Source organism: Toxotes jaculatrix, chromosome 11 (genome assembly GCF_017976425.1).
Source record: "Toxotes jaculatrix isolate fToxJac2 chromosome 11, fToxJac2.pri, whole genome shotgun sequence".
Lineage (NCBI taxonomy): Eukaryota > Metazoa > Chordata > Actinopteri > Toxotidae > Toxotes > Toxotes jaculatrix.
Window position 1 is genome coordinate 21,644,805 of NC_054404.1, and position 23,486 is coordinate 21,668,290.

Sequence of the window (23,486 nt, forward strand, 5' to 3'; positions counted from 1 at the left end):
GTGCAGGGATTTTGGGAGTGTGTTATCGCTAGGTGCTCTGTACATCTGGACTGAGTTGGGCTCTCAAAGGTTCCTGGGATTGGATGTCACACACACACACACGCACACACGCACGCACACACAGACACAGCAGCAGCAGCTAAAGCATTCGATTGGAGTTAGTTTGAGTGGATGGTGTGAAGGGCAGCCAAAGGAGCGGCGTTCTGTGACTAATAACGTGATACACACACACACCACACACATAGAAAGCGGTGCTCTCTGAGGTCTAGCAGTCAAAGGATCGATAGTGTAGCCACAAGGAGTCTAATCAATAAGCTGGATTTGCGCTGCTGGAGGAAGAGAACCAAGCCTGTTTCCAGAGAAAACACACACACAAGACAGATGCAATCATGAACACACACATCCTACCTCCTCCACTGTACATGCACAGATGTGATAATACACACACCAATACACACCACACAAGATCACAAGCACATCTCCCCCTGCTGTGATGCAGCAGAGCCTATATGCCACTGAGACTGTTATATCCCAGCTTACCTCTCCAAACAGAGCGAGCCATGTCCGCTGAGCGGGTTGGCATTTACCGAGCTCAGGGCTTTGTAAAATATATCATACAACAGATTTATTGTCAGTCATAAATTTATGTCACGGCCCTGCTGAAGGAGATGGTCCATAACCTGTTTATTCTGACAGTCATCAGTAAATATTGCAGGGGACAGGCAGCCGGTCGAGGAGTTTATCATGTTGTAGGTGCTCCTTGGAGCTGTTTTACCATATGTCAATATTATCATTATCAGATTAACTAATATTTCACGAGCCTGATAATCAGGCTGAATGGCCTTTTTAATTAGGAGTTTTTGCTTCTATAAAGGTGGGATATCCACTGACCACCAACAGTGTCACTTGTGTGTCACACTTTATTGTGTATAGATTTAATTGTAAAAATGTAAATTTAATTGTAACCCATAATGATGTTACCAGTTTAAATGAAATAAACACCAGCTGAAGATGAAGAGGTCTGAATACTTTCTTCAGCCACCGTAAACAGCTTTACCTGAAGTTATCTTCATTTTGCAAAGTTTTAAAATAGTGAGTCACCAAGATACTAAACCAGTGCAGCTGAGGAAATAACCTCAGTGCCTCACCAGGAAGATATCAGTTTGCTACCTGCAACACAGTGTCACCTTGGATTCAGTGGACTGTAGATAACAACAAGACAACAGGACCCTACCTGACCCAGTTACAGAATATAATTTGGGTCCTGTCTGACTCGGGGTCCAGAGTTGGTTGTTAGTAATCAGTTGACCCTGAACATCCCCATGGAATGTGACTCCTGTACAAATGAGGCTTTAGATGTAAATGTGAACAACACGCAAACTTTCCCTCATGAAGGGTTGTAGCCTAAGTGGAGCCTTTCTTTGTGGAGTTTGCATGGTTTCCCTGTGTTAATGTGGCAATCCTCTGTGTGCATGCAGGTTATGGACACACTATTTACTTTTAAGCACTGCCTTTTACCAAGCCACTGAGCCTAGATCTGGATCTGGTGTACCTGCTTCCCACTTGAACAAAGTTTAATCTGGCTTTATGCACGTTATTTGTGTCTAATAAGGTCTTACTACTGTCAGTACAGGTACACTCACTTCCATATACTGTTAAACACATATACACAATCACAAGCTTATTCACAGTTGCTAAAACACTATCTATCTCACAAACAAATGCTAACACAATTGCTAACATACATACACACAGTCTATCACAAGCAGCCATACTGCAGTTGTACTCCCGTCCTCTCATTCTGTCTCTCTTCACACACTTACACACTGTGAGTTTTCATTCTTTGTCAACTTTCTCCATTGGACATAGACACACCAGAAATCTGTGTGTGTTGTTGAAGCCACCAGTGCAGTAAAGTCAGGACGCCGTATGTAAAATACCATAAATCCAATTACTTTATGCAAAGTGGTGGAGGAGGGTTTCATAGCAACAACATGAGGTCCAGTCCTGCTTCTCTTGTGTTGGAATAGGACACGAGGGGGTGTGTGGGAAGAGACAAGCAGAAGACAGCCTGACCAAACTACAAAACCCCTGCAGACACACGCTAACACTTTTTCTAGAGGTTAAAATCACTTAAAAACTGAAGGAAACTTCTCTGCATCCCCAGTAGATTGTTTGCCCGGTGTTCCATGTTAGCCCCAGCACGCTAATCCAGCTTGCCGCGCGTGACTTTCCCAAAATCCAGCTCAGTGTGTGTGTGTTCCTCAGATCCTTGTGTGTGAGAGTCTGTGTCTGAGCGTGCATGTACATCAAATCTCTTGGAGACCAGCTGGGTATTGAATGTGTGTTCCCTGAACTGAAGCATGCGTTAAGTGTGTGTTCCCTAAAGCCAGCAAACAAATTCTAACCTGAAGCAGTCTGCCACTTGCTGAAAAAACACAGCCTAACACGATCCTTGATGCTCTGAAAGCTCTCCTGTTTAGTGACAAATAAGATTCACTTCACAAAATACCTGAAAAAAACCCTGTTTAAATTGGTGTGTGTGTGTGTGTGTGTGTGTGTGTGTGTGTGTGTGTGTGTGTGTGTGTGTGTGTGTGTGTGTGTCAGTTGCCAGTGTTTTGATTTGATTAGGTATTCTTTCCCTGAACAGCGCCGTCACGCTTCAGCCGTCAGACCAAACCGTGACCTTCCTCAAACACTCAAGTGTGTGTGTTGTTTGCATCTCTGTGGATGCATATATTTGTAGTGTGTAAGTGCATGTGTGTGTGTTTGTGCGTGCTTGCATGCATTACTTAAATTTGTTGATACCTTTATATGTATGAGTGTGTCTGTTTACCTGTTTGTGTTTGTCTTTATGTTTCTCTTTCTCTGTTTCCTTCTTGCTCTTTTCCTTTCGCTCTCTCTCTCCCTCTCTCCCTCTCTCTCTCTCTCTCTCTCTATCTCTCTCTCTCTATCTCTCTCTCTCTCCCTCTGTGTGTGTGTGTGTTAAAATGCAGTGGCTTCTCCATGACTGTCAGATGAATGTAACTGTGTGGAGGAGATGCTTGCATGTGGCAGCTTAAGATCTCCTCTCTGTGACAAAACCTTTTAGATTGTGTGTGTGTGTGTGTTTGTGTGTGTGTGTGTGTGTGTGTGTGTGTGTGTGTGTGTGTGTGTGTGTGTGTGTGTGTGTGTGTGTGTGTGTGTGTGTGTGTGTGTGTGTGTCAGTGCCAGTGCCACCAGCTGAGTGACAGATCGTGTTGAATGGTGCAGAACTGCAGCAGCCCAGCACACTTAACAGCCTCTGACTTACTGCGGTGCCACACACACACACACGCACACACACATGCAGGGACTTTGTTGTGTGCTTCCCAGTAGAGATGGGGGGCTGCCGACTTTATGATATGGATGTCTCAGTCTGTATTGATAATGCATTTTCAACACACTTCACCTCTCTCCACGCACATACACACATTTTGGGCACTTGAGCACACAACACACGCACACACACATTTGGCCTCCTGCCCACTGTCGTCTCCTCTCTTCGCTGTGTCTCCTTATCTTTCTCCTCTTGTCATCTCCTTAGTTCATCCTCTGCTTCTCATCTTCTGCTCCTTTTTTCATCATCAGTCATCATGTCATCGTTCTCCTCCCTCCCCATCCTTCCCTTTGTCATCCTTTCCTCTTGTCATTCATGTTCTGTTCATGCTGTTTTGTTCACCTCCTCTTCCTTCTCCTAGTTCACTGCTTCTTTTCCTCTTCATTTTTCCTGCCTACATGCCTCCATCTCCCTCGCTCTACATCCAACACTCTGCCCACTCCTCCTAATTGCCCCTCGCTCTGCCTCTCTTTTTTCCTCTCCAGCCCCCCCAACCCCACCCCGCTTAGCCTCCCCTTCCTCCTCTGTGAACTCTCTGCTTCTCCTTTTCTTTTACCTCCTCCCTCCACTGTGGCTGTCTGTCTTGGGCATCATTGGCTCATCAGCCAGTGGCAGTTTTATTATTCTCTTTTATAGTGTTAATAAGGCAGCTGTCAGCTACAGGAAGACAATCAACTCCCTGCAGCGCTACTGCAACTACCAGTGTACTACTGCTGCTACTAGTACCACTGTACCCCTGCTGTCACCACTGCATTACCACATTTATCAATAACTGTTGAATGAAACTGGTGTTCAAATCATGTTTAGGTCTTAAGCAATGGTAGTCAAGTCATGCTCGCCACTCTGTTGAGTTTCTCTTTTTAACACCCTCATTTGAGCATTGAAGGTCACGTTGGGATGATGCATTTAAGCTACTGGAAGGCTTTTAATTTGAAACGTGTGCAGGAAGTGCTGCAGTGACAGTTGCTTAACACTGAATGAAAAAACGGCAAATTTAAAAGTAGGAGGTTTGTACTTTTCCTTTTGTTTGGTCTTAAACCACCATTACTGAAACTCAGTACTTCCTACATTGACATTTCACATTAAAAGTCTTCCAGCAGCTCATAGGGCTCAATATCTCCCTTTTCTGGTAGGCTTTTAATGTGAAACATCTGTAGGTATGTGTGCAAATGTTGAGTTTCTATTTCATCAACACTTCTTGTATAAATATATCACATTAAAAACATTCCAGGTGCCCAAAGGCAACATCTACAGGAAGTCTTCACTGACCGGAGTCAGTGCTGTGGACATGTGCATTGTCCCGAATTAACATACCTGGGGAAGAATGGAGCAAGTATTGAGTTTGCATTAACAACAGATTAGATCAGGAGTAGATGAGAAAACAAGGTGTCTTCTTCTAAAATTAGGACAATTTAGAAATAAAGGCCTGACGCTGATAGAAGCCTGTTTCTCTCTGTATTTGAGTTAAATAAAGAGGTAATAAGAGGTAAATAAAACCATCTTAGCATTTAAGGTAAAACTTCCACTGCCTCTACTGCTGCTGCACTACTAGCAGCTTCTGCCTCCACTGCCTGTGTTACAGACTTCCTTGTCAGATGCATTGTCTGCAGCTGTCTGTCTCATGCCTCCCTCAATCATCCCCATGTTTATTCTCATTCTCCTATTCGTCCTCTATTTCCTGTCCCTTTTGTGTTTGTCCTCTGTATTTCTCCTTCCCTCCCTCTCTCTCGCTGTCACTTTCCCTGTTAACCAATTTGCAGCCCTCCCACTCCCACTCGTCTCCTTGCGCACTATTTGTTTTCTTCTCTCCAGCGTTGTCTGCTCTTTGTTTGTTCCATCACCTCGCTCTGCCTCTCCACTGAGGCTAAGACGCTTGTTTCATCCACCTCTTGTATGTATGAAGGAGGACAGTGGATTGCTGTGTTGTATAAGGCTGTTGAGTACAGTCTCAGTGGGCTGTCAGCCTTTCTGTAAAGGGTGGGAGGTTTCAGGTTTTATGGGCTCCAGCTTTCATCATTTGTGTGGGGCTGTTTGATATTGAATGATATTGGTTTCTGATGGCTGACTACAGCATTTTTGGAGTTTGAGATATTTTGCTTTACATTGATAACCTACAATAGGGACTGCCATGAAATGTCATCAGTCCAAAATGGTGTTCAGTGAACGCACACAGAAAAAAAAACAACAACACACTGACAGCTGTGAACTTTGCCAACCAAAGAAAGGCAACATAAAAATATTCAACCATAATCCCACGATGTGAGTGATATGACCCAAGACTATAAACCAGCCTAATGGAACACAACCTGGAATTGACTGGAATAAGCTGGCCAATGTACATTTTGACTTGAGGTTAAATAAACAAAAAAACACTGTTATTATTAACTGTCAAAATCAAATAATACACCTGCAATAATAGAAACTAATAATTCTTTATTTGTACTTTTCTTTCCATAGTTACAAAGTAACTAGTAACTAAACAAAGAACAGGAGAGGCAGCAATAAAATTATATAATGAAAAGTAAAACCAGGTCAAATGAGATAAATAATACATTAAAATTAATAAGATGCTCTAATGTAGTCCATCAATTAGGTCAGTCTTTGATCTTATTTATCTTTGATCACATAAGATCAAAGGTGTTTACCTGACAAAGGTGTGATTTTAGCTGACATTGAAAAGACAATACAAAAGCACTGTGTATTGTGTGTATTATACACTAATGTGTATAGTGATTTTGTGTAATAACGTTGGATTGTAACGGTGCAGAGCAGCAGCTTGGAAACTCCTGCTGATCAACATGTGGCGTCAGTGGGCCATGTTTCAGCCACTGTTTTGTTCGTTCCATTGTCTGACAACAGACACACAATAGCATGTAAATGAGAACAGCTTTATTGGGAAATCGGCTGTATTAAATTACTGAATGTGGGAGCACAGAGAGTAGGAGAGAAGCAAACCGATAAAGGGCTGAAAGTGGCTGACACTCTGCAGGGTGCAAATACGATGCCAGTGACGTCATGAATATGCTATTTAGTGTTTAACATCATCTAGCTACTTTTCAAACGTTTGTTATTTCCATTGAAGGCAGTTAGACACCAGATTTAAACTATATCCTCAATTTCACACTGACCATACACAGTCCAGCCTGATTCTAGGCTTTGACCCTGTCTTGTTGGATTGGCGTGTTTTGTGCCCTATCCATTGGAGATTTCTGTTGCGAATCGTCCTTAGTTTCAGACTGCGTTCAGGGTATTTCCTGTCTGCGAAATCCTACCCTTTAAGTTTCACACTGAAAACCACATTATTTGCTCATTATTGTAGTGTTATTCAGCACCCTGGGAAGCTGCTTTCTTTTTCTTCTGCTCTTCTGTGTTGTTTGACCTGTTGTGCAGGTGCTGAAGGTGATCGAAATCTACAGAAGTAAATGTCATGCCACTGTGTGCATGTTCGCTCTCCTGTTTTCCTTTACAGATGTCAGCCTGTACTGTCCACTTAATAGGAGCTGCATGCAGGAGCGCAAATGCCAGACACACAAGCTGCTGCCAGCTTTCAAACTGCTGCTTATCGCCTCATCAAGCACTTTTTATGATAACATTATCTCATGCTTTGATGTAATTAGGATGCCACAGGTACCTAAGGGATCTTGGGTCCAGTTTCTTGTACTTCATGAATATCTGTATAAAGTATTACCATTTCTGGCAGCTCACTCCCTGTCTTGATTAATTCTGTCCCTCGTTTGTCCCCTGGCATTTGTTTGTCGGCATAAATTAAAAAAAAACATTTCAAAATTATTTAAAGTAAGTTTTTGTGACATTACTTGTTGAATATTTGTCACCCGGAACAGCTGTGGATGTTCATTTCTGGCCTTTGGATTATGCCCTTTGAGCTGATGGAAGGCTATTAATGTGAAACATCTGTGCAGGAAGTGTTGCTGTCTCACTGTGACAAAATAATCTCCACTTTAATCCTAACTTTTTTGAGACCTTTCAATCACATATCACACTTCTTGTCATCAAATGGAATTGCCTCAGCTTTCACTGGTGCTGACGTGTTGAATGTCGGCCACTTTGACTTTGACTCTCACCCTTCCTTGTGGATGATGTGACCTGTTTTGGCCATAGTTCTGAGAAAGATTGTTCGTAGAACTTGAGTTGAGCTTATTTTGTCAAACTGCTTTTAGTCTCTAATTAAATCCAATTGCTGCTACATTTTTTTTTGTTCGATGTTAAGCTGCTGACAATAAACTCAAAACTTCTTGCCCAAGTCTTTCACATTTAAAGTCTTTTCCTGGTAGTCTTTTACTGTGAAACACTTGCGAAGTGACTTTTGCTGACTGTAGCTTAACAAAGTATGTGCTACTGGAATTAACTGGAACTAATTGAATCACTTTTTTGGGATTGTAAATGGTCTTGCATTTATCAAGACAACAGGCTAACATGGAGGAAGCCTGCATGCATTAACAAGCCTTGTATGGTAAAAGAAGATAGATGGAACCCAACAGTACCTCACTACTGACTTTACTCACCAGAAGCTGTTGAGTACATCAAGGTGGAACTAAGCAGTGGACTTTGCCCCCTCTCAGACATTCAGTGTAACAGCCGTCAGCTCATGGCTTTATCTGCTGTGTTTTTGACAGCAATCTGATGTGACAGCTGTCACCAGAGGGTTTGGTTTTCTCAGTGGTTTTCATTCAAACTGGCATTGCCGTCATCATCAAAGACTCTGTTCACCTGGCGGGGTTTGTTGGTTATTGATTGCCGGCCTCCATTCCAATTTCTCTTCCTTTCTCTTCAAGCACAACAGACCCTGACAGCCAATCACCGTCTTTCGCTGGCCATCTGTCAGCTGCATCACTTGGTATCATCCTGGATAACTAATTACAAGGGCTGTCCATAACCAGTTTGTGGGCAGGAAAACCGGACTTGTCTGTCAGTGTTTTGAAGCAGATTTGTCCAGCGTGTCTATCCAAATCCTTCTGAACATAGAGCAGGGGATTGAAGCTTCTTTAGGCACAGTGACATTTAAGGTTTTCCTATTCCTTCTGTGTCTCACAGCAGCTGTGTGGGTTGTAGCATTGAAAGGCTATGTAATCTCAATTTTGTAACACTGTATATGGTCTGAAATGTCTGAAATCAAATGGACAGGCATACCATATTTTTCTTTCTCGTTCCTTTCTCCCTGCAAATAGTCTTAATGGAGTTATGGGCTTTTCTGAGAAGAACTTCACATTAAGGTTTAACCAGTTTGAGGTTAGGCTGATCATTTCACATATATTTTGTTGTTTGTGCTGGCATTGATTGTAAATACTTTTAATATATTCCAGTAGTTTATAGATTTTGATTTACTAATTTTGATTCTATTACGATTTCCCCTAAATTTTAGGGATGACGCCAGATAATGGAATCTGATCTTATTAAAGAAATCTAGATTGTCCAACACAAAATCCTCCTTCAAAAGCAGAGTGGGAGAATTTTATGTAGATTTTACAGCTGATATTTAACCAGGGTAATCTAATTGGCACTTGCATTAGCTGATTGGCATCAACTGCTTCATTCATGCTTCACTAAAACTGGCTCATTTATTAGTGTCTACCAGCTTATTAGGAATCATACTAGAATTAGGCTGGACTCAGAATCATGTCAGTCATACAGGTGTATGTGGCAGCTTTTACCACTTCACACTTCTTGCTGACTATTCTGCTGATTCCTTCATGAAACGAGTGCTTGCTGCCATAAGTTCCTCCACCACCCCAACCTTGTCTTTGTGTGGTGGGCTTTTGGTATTGTTGACTTTCTAAGATATCACGGTCAGGATCAAAGCCTTTTTGTTCAGCAATACAAACTGTGCAACCATTTGCTATAAATGGTCAGTTACTTAGCAGGAGTAGCTCAGACTGATATTACAGTATCTTCGTATGTCTAAGTTTGTTTCCACCTTATTCTTAACGCTAGTTTTACTTCTGCTTTCCCCGTGATTTCCTAATTTCAGTTCCTGTACAACTACACTTCACTGCTGGTCAATTTGAATGCACAGCACAAACCAGCCTTTTGCTGCTGTACACAAACCACCTTCCTACTGTGATTCAAGCCACTGCTGCTCAGGCTTTGCTGCAGTCGCAACACACATCAATTCGGAGCCAATGCATTCTTGATTAGGCGTGGACACGGTAATTGTTTTCATTGCTTTGGACTGGAATGACATTGAATCTAATGTGGTCCATCGATCTTTTGTTGGGGGGAAATTGGGTTTGTTACCAGCGTTGTAGATCTCCCATGGCCCACGTGTTAACCTTTTACACTCTCTTTCCCTCACCACATTTTTCTCTCAAATCTCTATGTATCCCAATCCTTCCTTCTCCATTCTCCTGTCTCATTCTTGTAACCTTTGACTTTTAATCTCTTCCTGTTTCTCTTCCTATCAGTCTTCCATTTTGTTTTTTTTTCTCCCTCCCCTCCACTAACTATTTTTCCATTTTAGTCTCCTCTTTTGCATTCAGTTTAAAAGCTCAATTATGATTCCTTATCATAAACAATATTACCAAAGTAATATACCACAGACAAACAGTAAAAGATGTAACCAGCAAATATTTGGTATTTTTACTGAAAATAAGACTAATAAGGCAAAGGCAGAAACCCTCATCGTAAGGCCAATGAGTGATGCTGACTGTTTAATATGCTTTTCTTTTAATAAAGGTCAGTATTGGATTGTAATACCCACATTGCTCTGACTGCTCTAATCCTTACACATAATTGGAAGAATCTATAAGAACATATAGAAGCCAGCCGGGGTGCATTGTACATTATACTAAATAATTTCTTTTCACCCTTCTCTTTGTCTTTGTGCTTCTCAGCAGTCAGAGTGCCGAGCCAGTCCCAAGAAAAGCACAGAGTCAGCTGTGGACCTGCTGGGCCTGGGTAAGACATGACCAACCTTCTACCAACCAACAACATAATAACCTTTTAGCAGAACAATAACTTCTCAACCTGCATTCAAATGTCTGCCTAGTGTGTCAGATAGTGGTAGTGGCAAGAAAAAATATGTTGGTGTCTGGTTTTCTGCCGAAATTGGTCATTAAATTTGATCCTATCTTCATCTAAGTTACAAGTACAGACAAATACAATACGTTCAAGTCAATAATACAAAAACAATTATAATCTTTTGTGTCTTTATTGAAACACACCCATTAAATATTCACAGTGCTGGTGAAACAAGTAAGTGAACCTTTGTATTTAATAAGTGGCCGACCCTCCTTTGGCAGCACTGACCTCAAACAAACGTCTGGTAGCTGTGGATCAGACCTGCACAATGTTCAGGAGGAATTTGGACCATTCTTCTTACAGAACTGCTTCAGTTCAGATCATCTGGCTGGGCTTCTTTTATTTGTTTGAAGTCAGATGGATTAAAAAAAAAAAAGCTAAAATAGGTCACCAAGTACACTTTGGTGGGCATTAATACACCCGGGTGACCTGACCAAGTAAAAATCATGACGCTTCCTCCACTGCACTTCACTTATGTATGGTAGACTCACGAACAGAAAAGTTATGAAACTCCAGTGATTCCTTTAAACCTTTAGCTGTGAATCTGGGCTTCTTCTTCTTTTTTTTTTTTTTTAAACCTTACTGATCAGTCTGTGTTGTGTCTTTGGAGTCATCTTAGCTGGACGCCCACTCAGAATTAAATCATCGAAGTTTATGGACAGTTCGTCAGACTGTGGACTGATGAATGTCTAAACTCTTTAAGATGACTCTGTAACCCTTTCCAGTTTTATGCAAATCAACAATTCTTGATGTTAAGATTTCTTAGATCTCTTTTTTTGCACGCCATGGGTCACATCAGTAGATGCTTCTTGTGAATAGCAAACTCAGACAAACTCAGACATTTATACATAAATGCAAGTCATTTTAAAGTTACTTTTTCTTGCCACTGTATGTAAATTAAACCAGTTATGCCAAATGATGTAATAACATTTCTATACTGATACTGTAATAATTGCACATTAAGTAATGTGGGAAAGATTTTACTGCTGTCAGGCCTTACTTGAGTCACGCACAGAGGCCTTTTGTTACATTTTGATGAGCTATTATACCATTTGACAGTTAATATGTCATTAGTGACTTCAAACTGCCATGTCTAATGTAAGTGAGAGCAGACTGCAGTTAAATCTACCCAACAGTGTTGTCAATTACTGGAATTTCTAATTATGATTTAATGTGTATCCTAAACAGAGAACATAAAGAATTCCAGTCATGGAATTTTTCTAGGTTAGGAATCTTCAGTTGTTTATTGGAATGGCTGATTAAAACATATGAGTGTGGACTTGCCACCACATGAGAGGCAACCAGAAAATCAGATACTGAGAGAAACTAATATAAAAACTAGAGCAATGGAGCCAAAAGGTGGTTTTAGTAGAGGGAAACAATTGCACTTGTGTTTTTGTGGCTTTAAAATTTAGGGCAAAAAAAGGCATCAAATGCTTCTGAGTCAGCAAAGAGCGAGAGTCTGTATTAGTGGCTGGACCACACAAATAAAGAGAGGAACACTGAGACACACCAAATAGCACCAACTAACCCTTTGCTGACTGGAGCATCTGGGTGCTTAGGTCTGCTCTGTGAAGCACGCAGTGCAGCTACAGGTTGATGTAAGTGAAGATTTTCCTGTTGTCACATTAGAGCTCAATTGCTGTTTCTGTATTGAAGTGTTCCAATGACCTGACTCTGGGCAATGGTTGGGATGTGTCTGTGGCAATGGTTGGAGCCACTGCCTTGGACAGCACAGTGCTGGGGGCTGCACCAGCGGGAGACTTGGGCTTGGTTGCTGGACTGAGGATAATATGGCAGAGTTATAGAGTTATAACAACAGAATTGTTGTGCTAAATGCAGCTGTGTCCAGGCCCAAAGTAAGTTGGCTTTATATGCAGACAATGTGGTTCTGTATAATCACAGACTTGAATTATGAATAACTGGAGTTCAGTATCAGGATACAAGCTAAATATACTTAAGTGTGAAGACATGAAGAAAAGCTGCTTAAAATGGCTGAAGAGAAGGGGGGACTTGCTTTCCCCAGTCTAAAACACTGTTGTTATGCAGCTCAAATCTAACCAACAGCCCCAGTAGAGGCCTCAACCAGCTTCAATAGGGCGAAAGATCTAATCACCCAGAATGATAACAAAAAATAATCTCATCATGACACTACAACTGCCAGACATTTTATCATCAGTTTGACAAATTCGTAGATTATCAAACTGTCAGTTTAGAGGCAGAGCTGATCACGTGTTCTTTATCACCTGAACGCATGCATGTTAATGGCATTTTGTCCTCTGTCGAAGAACACAACAGCAGAATAGCTGGAAAGATTGAGCACACCGAGGATATGACATTCAAGAAAGGTCAGAAGCTGGATTCAAACCTGTGACATTTGGAGTACATGGTATGTGTCTTGGCCCGCTAACTGCCAGGACATTCTGCTCCGTGCTCGTTGACCTTAATCCCAAACGGCACAGTCACAGCAGAGAAAGGCAGGGCAGTGTTTCACCATAAATTTGTAATATGCAATCACCCTGTGTTTCCCCAATACAGGGCTGTATTATATTTGGAGACAACTGAGGGTAAACTGCTCTGACAGAAGAGAGAGCTGGTGGATGTAGCATTGATCAAAAATTCCTGACCGCAGCATGGAAGACTGAGAGCGAACGCCCTGCTATAAATAACCAATGCTACACACCTTGCAGCCATGTTGAGTGGATGAGATTTCACACATAATCAATAAGTCAAATACGTGGCAGTATGCCTTCAGCGCTCACACATCCCTCCGTCCCTCCATGTCTCTGGTTACCTCGCTCTGCAGCTGTCAGAGAGCCACTTTCTCCCTTTGCCTCTGTGTCTGTGCTCTTGTCAGTTCCTGTTTTCGGTTTAATTCAGTTTAGCAGGCTGTGCTGGAATTATGTAAAAGCAATATTGTGAGGTTACATGAATTGCTTTTCCTGTGCTGCTTCTCCTCGCTTTTGCCAAAAATTCAGGCTAATATTAGATTTTTATTAAATATCTAATATTGTAAAGAAGGCTGCTCTATGACGACAGCCTCATAAAAACATTTTTTTTTTAAATTTATTTCAAGTTGGATGATTTTGATACCCGTGTGATGATAAATGTCTCAGAGATGTTCCATCCTGCCAAAAATAGATCTGTTCAGGAGCTACTGAATCAATTTCAGAAACCTTTATTGATGGAGCACCCCTGTCCGTTGGCTTCTGTTTGTTCTGCCCCTCTGACGTCTAGCAGTCCTCTTCTATAACGGTTCTGATATGGCGAATCGACTTCCTCCATGTTGTCTCCTTAAGTGTTATTCAAGCAGCATTGTTCACAGTGTTCTTGGCAGTGGACTGACTGCAGGGTAACAAAAAAATAACAGAACTATTTCTCAACAATAACTGGGGAGGGAGTGAAAGCTTCTTTACTCCAGAGAGAGAGATTTTAAAGAAGAGAGAAAGTAATATGGGAGATGCAGGGTCCTCCAAAACAATGATCATCAACATTGTATGTTATATCCATATTAAGTGGGCTAAATTTGAAAATGTGTGGCCATAAAGTTATGAAGTAGGGATTTCATTTTTGGCTGGTTTGGCTGCGACCTCAGTCCAATCCGATACTTGTATTTACCTAGGTGACACATCTGCCCATGAGGTAAGATCGAAGAAACACAGAAGATAGTAAAACCTAAATAGCAGAAATAATTACATACACAGTGGCAGAGGATGTGCATGATTAAATATGTTGGTTAAATATTTATCTGGCGCGTTAAAATGACAGGTGTAGCTGCTACTTTTGGCTCACATTATTTCTCACTCAGCTATTTGGTCCAAATACTGAAGGTCTGCTGTTCTCTCATCTCGAGCAATCAGCTACAGATAAGCGACATCACTGTGTTGGACTTGTTGGAACTACAAAAACAGAGTGTATCACAGTGCCTGTGTGCTCCCACGCACGGTCTTGACACGATTCAAACAAAATGTGGAGCAGCTTGTAAAAACGATGCTCTGTATTGGCTGTGTAAAAACATCCACAGGGTACCTTCAAGCTTTATATATATATATATATATCTTTTTTTGTCAGAAGAACTATTTAGTAAGTAAGAAAGTTTAAATTGTGAGTTTGGCTGTATTAGAACATGGTGTAGGTGATCCCAGAGAGCAGGAGGAGAGAGAACGGAGGTTTAACCAGCTGAGACTCAGAGCAGACTCAGTAGACTCAGAAGCAGCACAGCAGAGTAATCAGACTCTGTCCCACTCCTCACCAGATGTTCGCTGTGAAGCATAGTTTAGTTGTTTTCGGACCAAAATAGAAGGCGGCTGTGACTCAGGAGGTAAAACAGGATCTGCAGTTCCTTCTGTCCTCATATTGAACTGTCACTGGGCAAGACACTGAGGCCCGAACTGCTGCTGTTCATGGTAGCTCGCTGCCATCGGAGTGTGAGTGTGAATGAGAGGCAAACTGTAAAGTGCTTTGGATAAAAGTACCATATAAATGCAGCCATTCACCAAAAGACCAAAGACGAAGATGAACAAATGAAGCTTCTTTTCACTTGTTCAGGCTTTCAGACGTTACAGAGATTGCCTGAAAAATGTTTTTGACATAAATGCCATTTGAAAACACAAAAATGCAGTGGGGCCCACCACACCCACGAACACTGGCTGAGTAACAAAAATATGAAAACCACACAAGGGTTAAAAAATTAGCCAGGTTAGAGTGGACACACTGTAAACAAAGCTGGATTAACCTTAAAGGGGAAAAAATGTGCCCCCCCCCCCCCCCCCCCCCCACGGCCACCCACCACCTACGACCCCCAGTGCATTGTTTATGTATTCTGTTGCTGCCAAATTGTTCCAGTCCAGAGCACGTAGGAGACTCTATGCACATGGCAGTGTCATTATAAGCCCAGAAACCAACTAGTTCTCGTATGCTGGAATAAAACTAGCTGGCCCAAGTTTTCTGTGTGTCACTGTCTTTCATGGTAATGTGATGAAATGCAACAATTACAGTTACTCTTCCAGCTTTTGCCATTATCCAGCCTTGTCTTGCAGCTTAATCTTAAAGGCAAGCTATCCTCCATTTCTGTCTGTTGATTGATGTTTGTTTGCAGAGATGTCTCACTTGGGTTTCATAATCATTCGACTCTCAAAATTCTGGAAACGCAAGTTGGTTTTTTTGCAGCACAGACTCCAGGATTTGAGTTGCATCAAAACACAGACATCAGAATTTAACCTAATATATTTTCTGTTCATCATGCAACATCACTGCACATTCAGGGGACAGTGTTAGAGGTGGGGTCTTACTGCCTTTATCTCCTTTAAACAAACACATTGTACCAGCAGCAGGTAATTTTGTGTCCAATTTCCCCACTCCTCTCTTTATAATGACTTTTTTTTTTTACTGGGAGCTAATGATTGCAGTCACCAACTGGGCTCTTGTTCCCCTTTCTGGACTCCCAGAATCACTTGCAGCGGAGCGGGCAAGCTTCATTTCATGCCCTAGTTGTGTTTTCGGAAAAAAGTGGGTTAAATTAACATATCTTTGGTCTATGGCTGTAGCACTGTAACACTTCAAAGACCAAAACCAGTACACTTTATTATTGACGGGATGAATTTTGCATTTTGACCACTGGGACAACATAATCATAGAATATTTTCACATGTATTTGTGTGAAATCTTATTGAGTAATTGCATTAGAATCAATCCAGGGCTTAATCATGTGAGATATTTAAGCCCTTGTGGTGGTGACAAGCTCCTACTGCTGAATGAGGTCGCTGTATTCATTGAAGGAACTGAGAAGCACTGTGAGAATGTGTGTGCGCGCGCGTGCGTGCGTGCGTGCGTGTGTGTGTGTACACTCAGGGCAAAGGGGTTCAGGGTACACCCCCAGGCTGAACTATTGGTCTGTTTCCATGGTGAAGTTGAGAGTGCTCTCAAGAAGTGGCTCCATCCCATAATAAAGGATGGCGGGCACATTGCCCGCCATGGCAGTGATGATGATGACAATGATGGGCCCTTTTCTCCCTGCGGCTCATTACCATGGCAATGGGTGAATGAGATTTTGGTAAGGGGAGTGTAGGGTGGAAGGAGGGTAATTGATGCAGATGAAATCCTATCTTCCTCTGCTCTGTTTCAGTATGTACACCTGTCATTCTTGTCAGCCCTTAAAGCCATAATTGTCATCACAGCAGACTCTTTTTTTTCTTAAAGCACTTTTTTTTTTACAGCCATTTCCAAAGTGATTTTAACAGTCAAAATAAAAGCCGAACTCATAAATGACACGAAGGCATCACAAGACGGATAGAGGGCAAAAAAAAAAAAAAAAATCAATAGTTTAAATTAGGATGGAAGACGTCACAGTCAGAGTAATTCTTTGAAAATGAGTTTTAATAAGTGGTTTAAAAGGGTGTTGAGTGGTCTTTCTGGCCTTATCACAGTAAATGGTTTTCCTTGTACCCTGCTCTCTGGCTAAAGGAGCTCAGTCTTGTTCACACTTTAAAAGGGCTAAATTATGGATGTTTCATCACTGTGGTTATATAAATGACCTTCGCTGCCAGCTTGCTCTCACACACACCCAGTTCACTCTCTTCTTCCTTTCACATGCCCGCCCCACCCCCCACCACGTCTGCCCCTCCATCACTCTCTCTCGCTTTCTCTCAGAGGAGTGTACATTGTGTGCTGGGGCTTCCTTCCTCAGCAGCATGGGAATGGCTCTCTGTCTAGACAGCACTGTCTTTCCATAATGATCCTGTATGTTACACAACTTAAAGTTCATTTTGTTCATTTTGTGATACGCCAGTTTGCTTTCTTTATAGTGGTGAGATGACAGGATTGACTTTTGTTTGTATATTTTTTAATTTTGCAAGTCTACTAAACTTAAGAGTAATTTTGTTAATATTTACACGTATTTTAGTTATTGCGTTTTCCATCCCTTTTGTTGTGTAGTAGCCATCCACTGTATACATTTAACTTAGGTCAGCTGGGTGTGCTAATGTCAGTTTGTTCAGCTGTATTTTAGGTCCAGTTCTGTTTGTAGACCCTGTTTTACAGGCACAGTTTAGGTTTGGGTTTTTCTCAGGTTTGGGGTTTATGTCTTTGAAATAAAAACCTGTGTGTCCTGCATGTCCACCTGATTGGTCCCCTACATTTATCAAGTATTAACACCACAAAACTCAAAGTGCCATTTTATGTAAATGTGAACCATTAGTTGAACCTTAGTCCTTTTTTTTTTTTTTGAACTGGAGCCACTTATTTGACCAGTTGTGTGTGTGTGTGTGTGTGTTTGAGTAGGATTTTGAATGTTTTCACACCAAACAACTTGACTTGTCACAGGCGTCACCATGACTCAGTGCGATCCAGAGGCACCATTAAGCCAGGCCAGAGGGTCAACATGCACAGTGCCTGCCACAGCTAACTGGAATGCAGTAATTAATGTTATTATTGAGACCTCTGCTCTCTCTTCTACTATGCCAAAATACCTGATAGAAGAAAGGCGCATTATCATCAACCAAATACCAATATATGATTTGTATGAAAAATTAAATTCTTGTTTTCTTATTTTGAGAGGAACGTGCCTTTTTATTTCTAATCCAACTGAACCCAATGTCAGATATATTTGTAATTACAGACAATTCATTAGTCAGTTGTTTTTCTAAAGACAAAAGGAGACTCAGAAGTAAAATAATTTTCAGGTCAAAGCTAACTTCTGAAGGAGTAAAGTCATAGTTTAGTTTTCCTGAGGATGTTCCAATTAATAAGTGTGGTAATTGTAAGTTGAGCTGTGTGGGGAGCTTTGGAAACGTGTGTGAAGGCATTATTCTTGTAAATTTCCCTGCATATGTATGTACGGGGCATTCTAAATCATCCCTATCTATGTGAGTGCTTTGACTTTTATTGTTTTTCTGTGTATATTAATTTGCTATTATGTCTGCTCATTAATTCTCTGTCTTTCTGTGATAATCTGTTTCTCATGTTTATGTTTCTTTTTCTGACCCCATCCATCTGTTTTTATGCACATAGTCAATTTGTGAGTGAAAAATCCTCAGTGGACACAGTGTAAATGCTGAACATTTAAAAAAAAAAATCCATTTCCATCACATTTACTACACATAGTAGCTGTCCCAGAGCTTTAAACCATATCACACAGTCTTCATTAGCAGATGGATTTTGCCCAGTTGTCATAGAAAAGAAGTTTTTCAGATTTCCTTTTTTTTTTCTGAGCAGTAAAGCTGGACATCCATCCAGTGTTTTTCTCTGGCAGAAAAGCTCTGCACATGGGTTTTTTTTTTTTTTTCAGTTATTTACCCTTAAAAAAGCAGTTGAAAATATAATAATGTCAAATGTCAATTTATTTATTTACTTATTACATGATCTTCATGAGCAGGTTACATATTGATTTGTCTTTAAAACACTTTTTCGTAAGTGGAACTTAAATGGTATAAATGAATAAAAATCTCCAGCTTTATCACGTGAATGTCTTTGATTCTGTCATAAATATTTGGAGGTACACACACAGATAATCAGTGTTTGAATTAAATAAAGCTGATATTTGATTTTGTAGTAATGGAAATACATCTCCCTTAGATGCTCCAGAGGGTGGTGGGAAGAGCCCGGGCAGTGGCGCACCAATCAGTGATGAACTGGACATCTTTGGACCAATGGTCTCCAACCCTCTCCCCTCAGCCAACAACACACAGCAGGCTCAGGTAACACACACACACACACAGACTTTCATCATCTGCTTATCACCGCAGGCAGGCTGCAACACAGGGAGTCTGCGGAGACTCCCATGACACAAACACACACACAGCTTATTCACAAACACGCCATCTCTTTTATACACGTAGATGCACATTCTCTGAGGATCATATCAAAGCAAACTGTCATAGACTCTCCTTTATTGAATTAATTTAACCAGTGTCCTTCAAAGGAGAGAGTGGGCCTATCTGACAGAGAGAGGAATAACGGTGAATATTGAAGAGAGCAGCTGGGAATGGGAAAGTTCTGTCCATTTAATACGCATTTGTTTGTTTTTAGCCAAATCCCATGAAGAGTGAAGACAATTAACTGTTACAGCAGAAGTGTTTGACTACTTCAATGATAACGAACGATCCATACATAAGAGCCAGCTTCAATAAAAGTCAGTGCACCTTTCATTAGTGATATTAATTCTTTTTTTTTTTTTTTTTTTTATATTTTGTCTGACCGCCTTTATTTTTAACGACAGATTTTATCCCCCTGGGCGTGATGCAAATCTGTGGAGAGATGTTCAGCCATTCTTCACAGATGATTCTTTTCAGCTGCTCTTTGCTCGAGGGCTTTTGTTGCTCTACCTTCCACTTTAAAATACTCCAAAGGTTTTCTGTGGGCAAAATTTAATCCTGCAGTCTGTTTTGTTTCTTCTTGTCGACTTCATGCAGTGTCCTCATACTGTCTTATCAGCCACTGAAACACCATTCTCCACAGATAATCATTCTGCCAAGTCAGAAGCTCTGACCCGTCTTTCCCGTTTTTCAATACAAGACTGCATAAATAGCGTCATTTTTCGGGGATGCAGCTGCACATTCTGTTATTGGTATTATGGCTCTTCCTGCTCTTGTACCCTCTCTCATCTTTTTGAAGTCTGACAGACTAGTTCCTTACTTGTTCGGGCCGTTTCTTCCATGTGGAGCCATGTTGCATTTGATGCAATGCAGGCCAAACAGAGGAAGCTGTGGTCTTCACAAGTTATTTCATAACTTTGTTCATGCGGCTATACTTTAGTGGAAATCACAGGTGTAATCACTTTTGTTGCAGTGATCACAGGTAAACTGACTTTTGTTATCAAGCACTATTGAGGCTGTGCCTGCACCAGCTCCCATTTGTATCCAAATCCACACACAGATGACATACAATCTGTACACAAGCATGTTTTGCCAAAACAAGACAAGTATTCAGTGCTGTCCAGCAGTTTATTCTGTGATCTAACGTTAGCTAAGCAGTTGTGGTACAGAGCTTCTTGTGACCTTCTTTGGTTTGGTATGCCCTGTCAGCTAAATGATTACTATTACTGCTATATTACTATTGAATCAGCCTAATACAATCCTAATAGATAAATGCTAATAAGTTTTAGCATGTGTATAACATACCAGCTTCTAAAATGTGTATATATGAGAATGCGAGCTGGAGCTGGAGCTGGAGCCGGAGCCGGAGCCAGCTTTGGTAGTGAGGCAGCTGTCTGCTAAACCATGCTTTCAGGTTGCTTTTCACTGTAGTCATTGATAAGAGTTGAAGTGGTCAACTATGTAGCTGGTATAAATGAACACATCGCCAATTGTGAATACCCTCTAACCCTAACATAGTTGAGAAAGTTACACTTTTAAATGAAACTTTTCTGTTTAAAGTAAATAAAGTATATATAGTGACTGACTTTTCTCTGGCTGGTTGGACACCCCAAAGAATCCCTAAAATGTAAATGTAAAAGTGTAAAAACTCGATAATACGTGTAAGTTTGAGATTATGCACGGTACAAAGTTGGGGCAAAGTGAGGAAAAATGGAGGGATAGAAGGATGAAGAGGAGATGGAGCTGAGTGTGTCCAGTGAGTGCCTGCAGCCATATTGGATGTTCTTGGTTTTCTGGGTAAACAAAACAGGGTGTATGTCTGATTAAAAAGAGGAACAAAAAAAAAATGGAGTCATTGACATTCTTCACCATATTTTCCAGATACTGCTTTTCCTTCCTTCTTCTCTCACTCATTCACTGGCTCGTCTCAGGGGAACGAGTGAGGCTGCTTGAATTAAACATTTTCAAGGAGCAGTGTTGAGGTTGAAATGCTGTCGCGGTCCCTTTGACCTCCGGTTTGGATGGAAATGAGAACACACACATTCCGGCACACCGAACCAGACCGGGGAGTGGCTTGCAGGAGACCCAGGCATGAAGAACAATTATGGGCTCCTGTAACTGCAAGATCCCCTCCTGCCACTACCAGCTTCCCACTCCTCCCACTTACCCTCTAATCTCCCCTCCATGATCACCTCCTCTGTGACTCCATCTACTGCAGCTCTGTCTGCCTCACGCCTTGGCTCATCTAAATATATTCATTACTCCCAAGTTCTCCTCCTCAGTCCTCTTCTCTCCTCTCTGTGAGGACCTGGTGTGGCCACTGGTGATGTGAGGTAACGCTACACATGGAGCCTCCCTTTTGGTCAATCAGGAAGTATTATGTTAAAATATAAATAAAATGAATGCCTGCTCTGGTTATCGGGGTTCATCAGTAAGCCCAGTCTTTTTCTGGTCATGTGGCTACAGGAGCTTTATTAACACAACAAAACTGTGTAATGTTGCATAAAGTAACACAAAAGTAGTCAAAGCTACATGATTAGTTGACACTTGTTTAGCTGTAACTAAAGGTTTAAAAGTTAGTGTTGTATCATTCAAGTGACTTTACTGATTAGAGAGATCATCATTATAAGTAATTTTTACACAAGAAATACTAGTTACTGATATTGCTGCACTGTAGTTTTACCTCTGTCATGGTCTACCCTCTCTCTGTCAACACCTTTTCTTTTTCCTCACTGACTTTATGCTCTTGTTCCTGTCTGTATGTCTTCTCCCTCCCCTGTCCTTTCTTCGTCTTCTCTGTCTCTGCTGCACCTCACTATTCAGTCTTTCTCAAGAATATATTTTCCTTGAATCTTCGAATCTGAACATACAGCTCTGCTCCTCCTCCTCATCCTCGTCCTTCACATGTCCTTCTTCTGCCTCATTAATCAATGTTAGTGCACAAGCTTTCCTGAGCAAAGAATGTATTTATGGTTTTGAATTTATGCTTAAATATGCATAAATTCAAATACAGCCAAGACCATGCTGGTGCATGGTAGAATAAATAGAGTATTAATGCTTTCTTTAAAGTCTGGTAAAAAAAAAGATGAGCTTAAAATAACATAAAACATAAAAATACATTACATAAAAATGCATGAGTGAACAGCAGTTGTGATGACAAGATTTAAACAATTAAAATTGTCCAACGCTTCCTTGAAAAGTCACATTTTTTACCCCTTATGAACATTTATGAACAACAGACGTGCAATTTGAATTAAATTTTGAATCATATGGAATTTAGAGCTATCGTGTCTGTTAGAAATGTAAAAAGCAAAAGTGGGACTGTGTGTCAAATTATTTTGAAAAACTCAGTAGATTTCTGATTTCTGATGTCTGGATTTCTGACACCACCTTTTTCCAACACTGCACCAGGACTGGAATTTCACACCTGCCATGCATAATGCATGCTGTTCTTTGAGTCATAATGTTAGAAGCTCAACAATACAAATGGTTTTCCTACGCTGCTGCACAGGCTGTAATTTTAAAAAATCCCTGTACTATTGCAAACATCTTATCACTGTAAGTGCACCACTACAGTAATAGTAGAAAAAAACGAAATCTAGGAACTGCTGTAGTTTCCTTCATATATACCTGGTACTTTCTGATAGATAATGTTTATATTTGCATTTTTATGACAAAGAATACTATACTATACTATGCTATACTACACTAGGGTCTGAGAAGTGTACGTATGTGTTTCCTTCAGGCTGCATAAGACCCCAACAGCTTTCACTAATAAGAAAGGCTTTCTTATCCTACTGTCCTACTGTAGAATGAATCTGGGACAGATCAAATGCCTCCTTGATGGTACTGTGTAATGGATAAGGATCCAAACATCTAAAGTGCCTGAAACGGTTGCTCTGTACTGTATATATAATTCAACTATATATAATTTATCAGTCACAGGGACAGTGTTTTTGAATAATAGAAGAAATATAGTGGAGGAAAATGTTGAAGATTTCCTTCTGAAATGCAGAGGAGTAAATGTATGAAATAGCATAAAATGGAAACGTTGAAGCAAAGTAAAGGAACTTTGTTAGTTTCCGTCACTTTTCAGCAGATAAAATAATGATACCATACATGTGAGCCAATGGAGAGCCCTTTGTAGTGTTTTAGGCAACAACAGACAAGTTATTAGAAAATTATTATTATTACCAGCTGCGAGAGTGTTGTTGGTTTTGTTTTCACCGTGTGAATCTCTGTCATCCTGTCTGTCTGTCTGTCTGTCTGTCTGTCTCTGTCTG

The 23,486-nt window shown here is 40.9% G+C and overlaps 1 protein-coding gene across 3 annotated transcripts in view; it reads left to right on the forward strand.

The window, feature by feature from the left end:
• smap1 (small ArfGAP 1) overlaps positions 1-23,486 on the forward strand; it is an 85,230-nt gene that overhangs the window by 41,389 nt on the left and 20,355 nt on the right. For all 3 annotated transcript variants that reach the window (XM_041049041.1, XM_041049043.1, XM_041049042.1), the window contains exons 7-8: positions 10,207-10,270; positions 18,965-19,086. In XM_041049041.1, the coding sequence (XP_040904975.1) occupies positions 10,207-10,270; positions 18,965-19,086 (186 nt within the window). The remainder of the gene's footprint in view (positions 1-10,206; positions 10,271-18,964; positions 19,087-23,486) is intronic.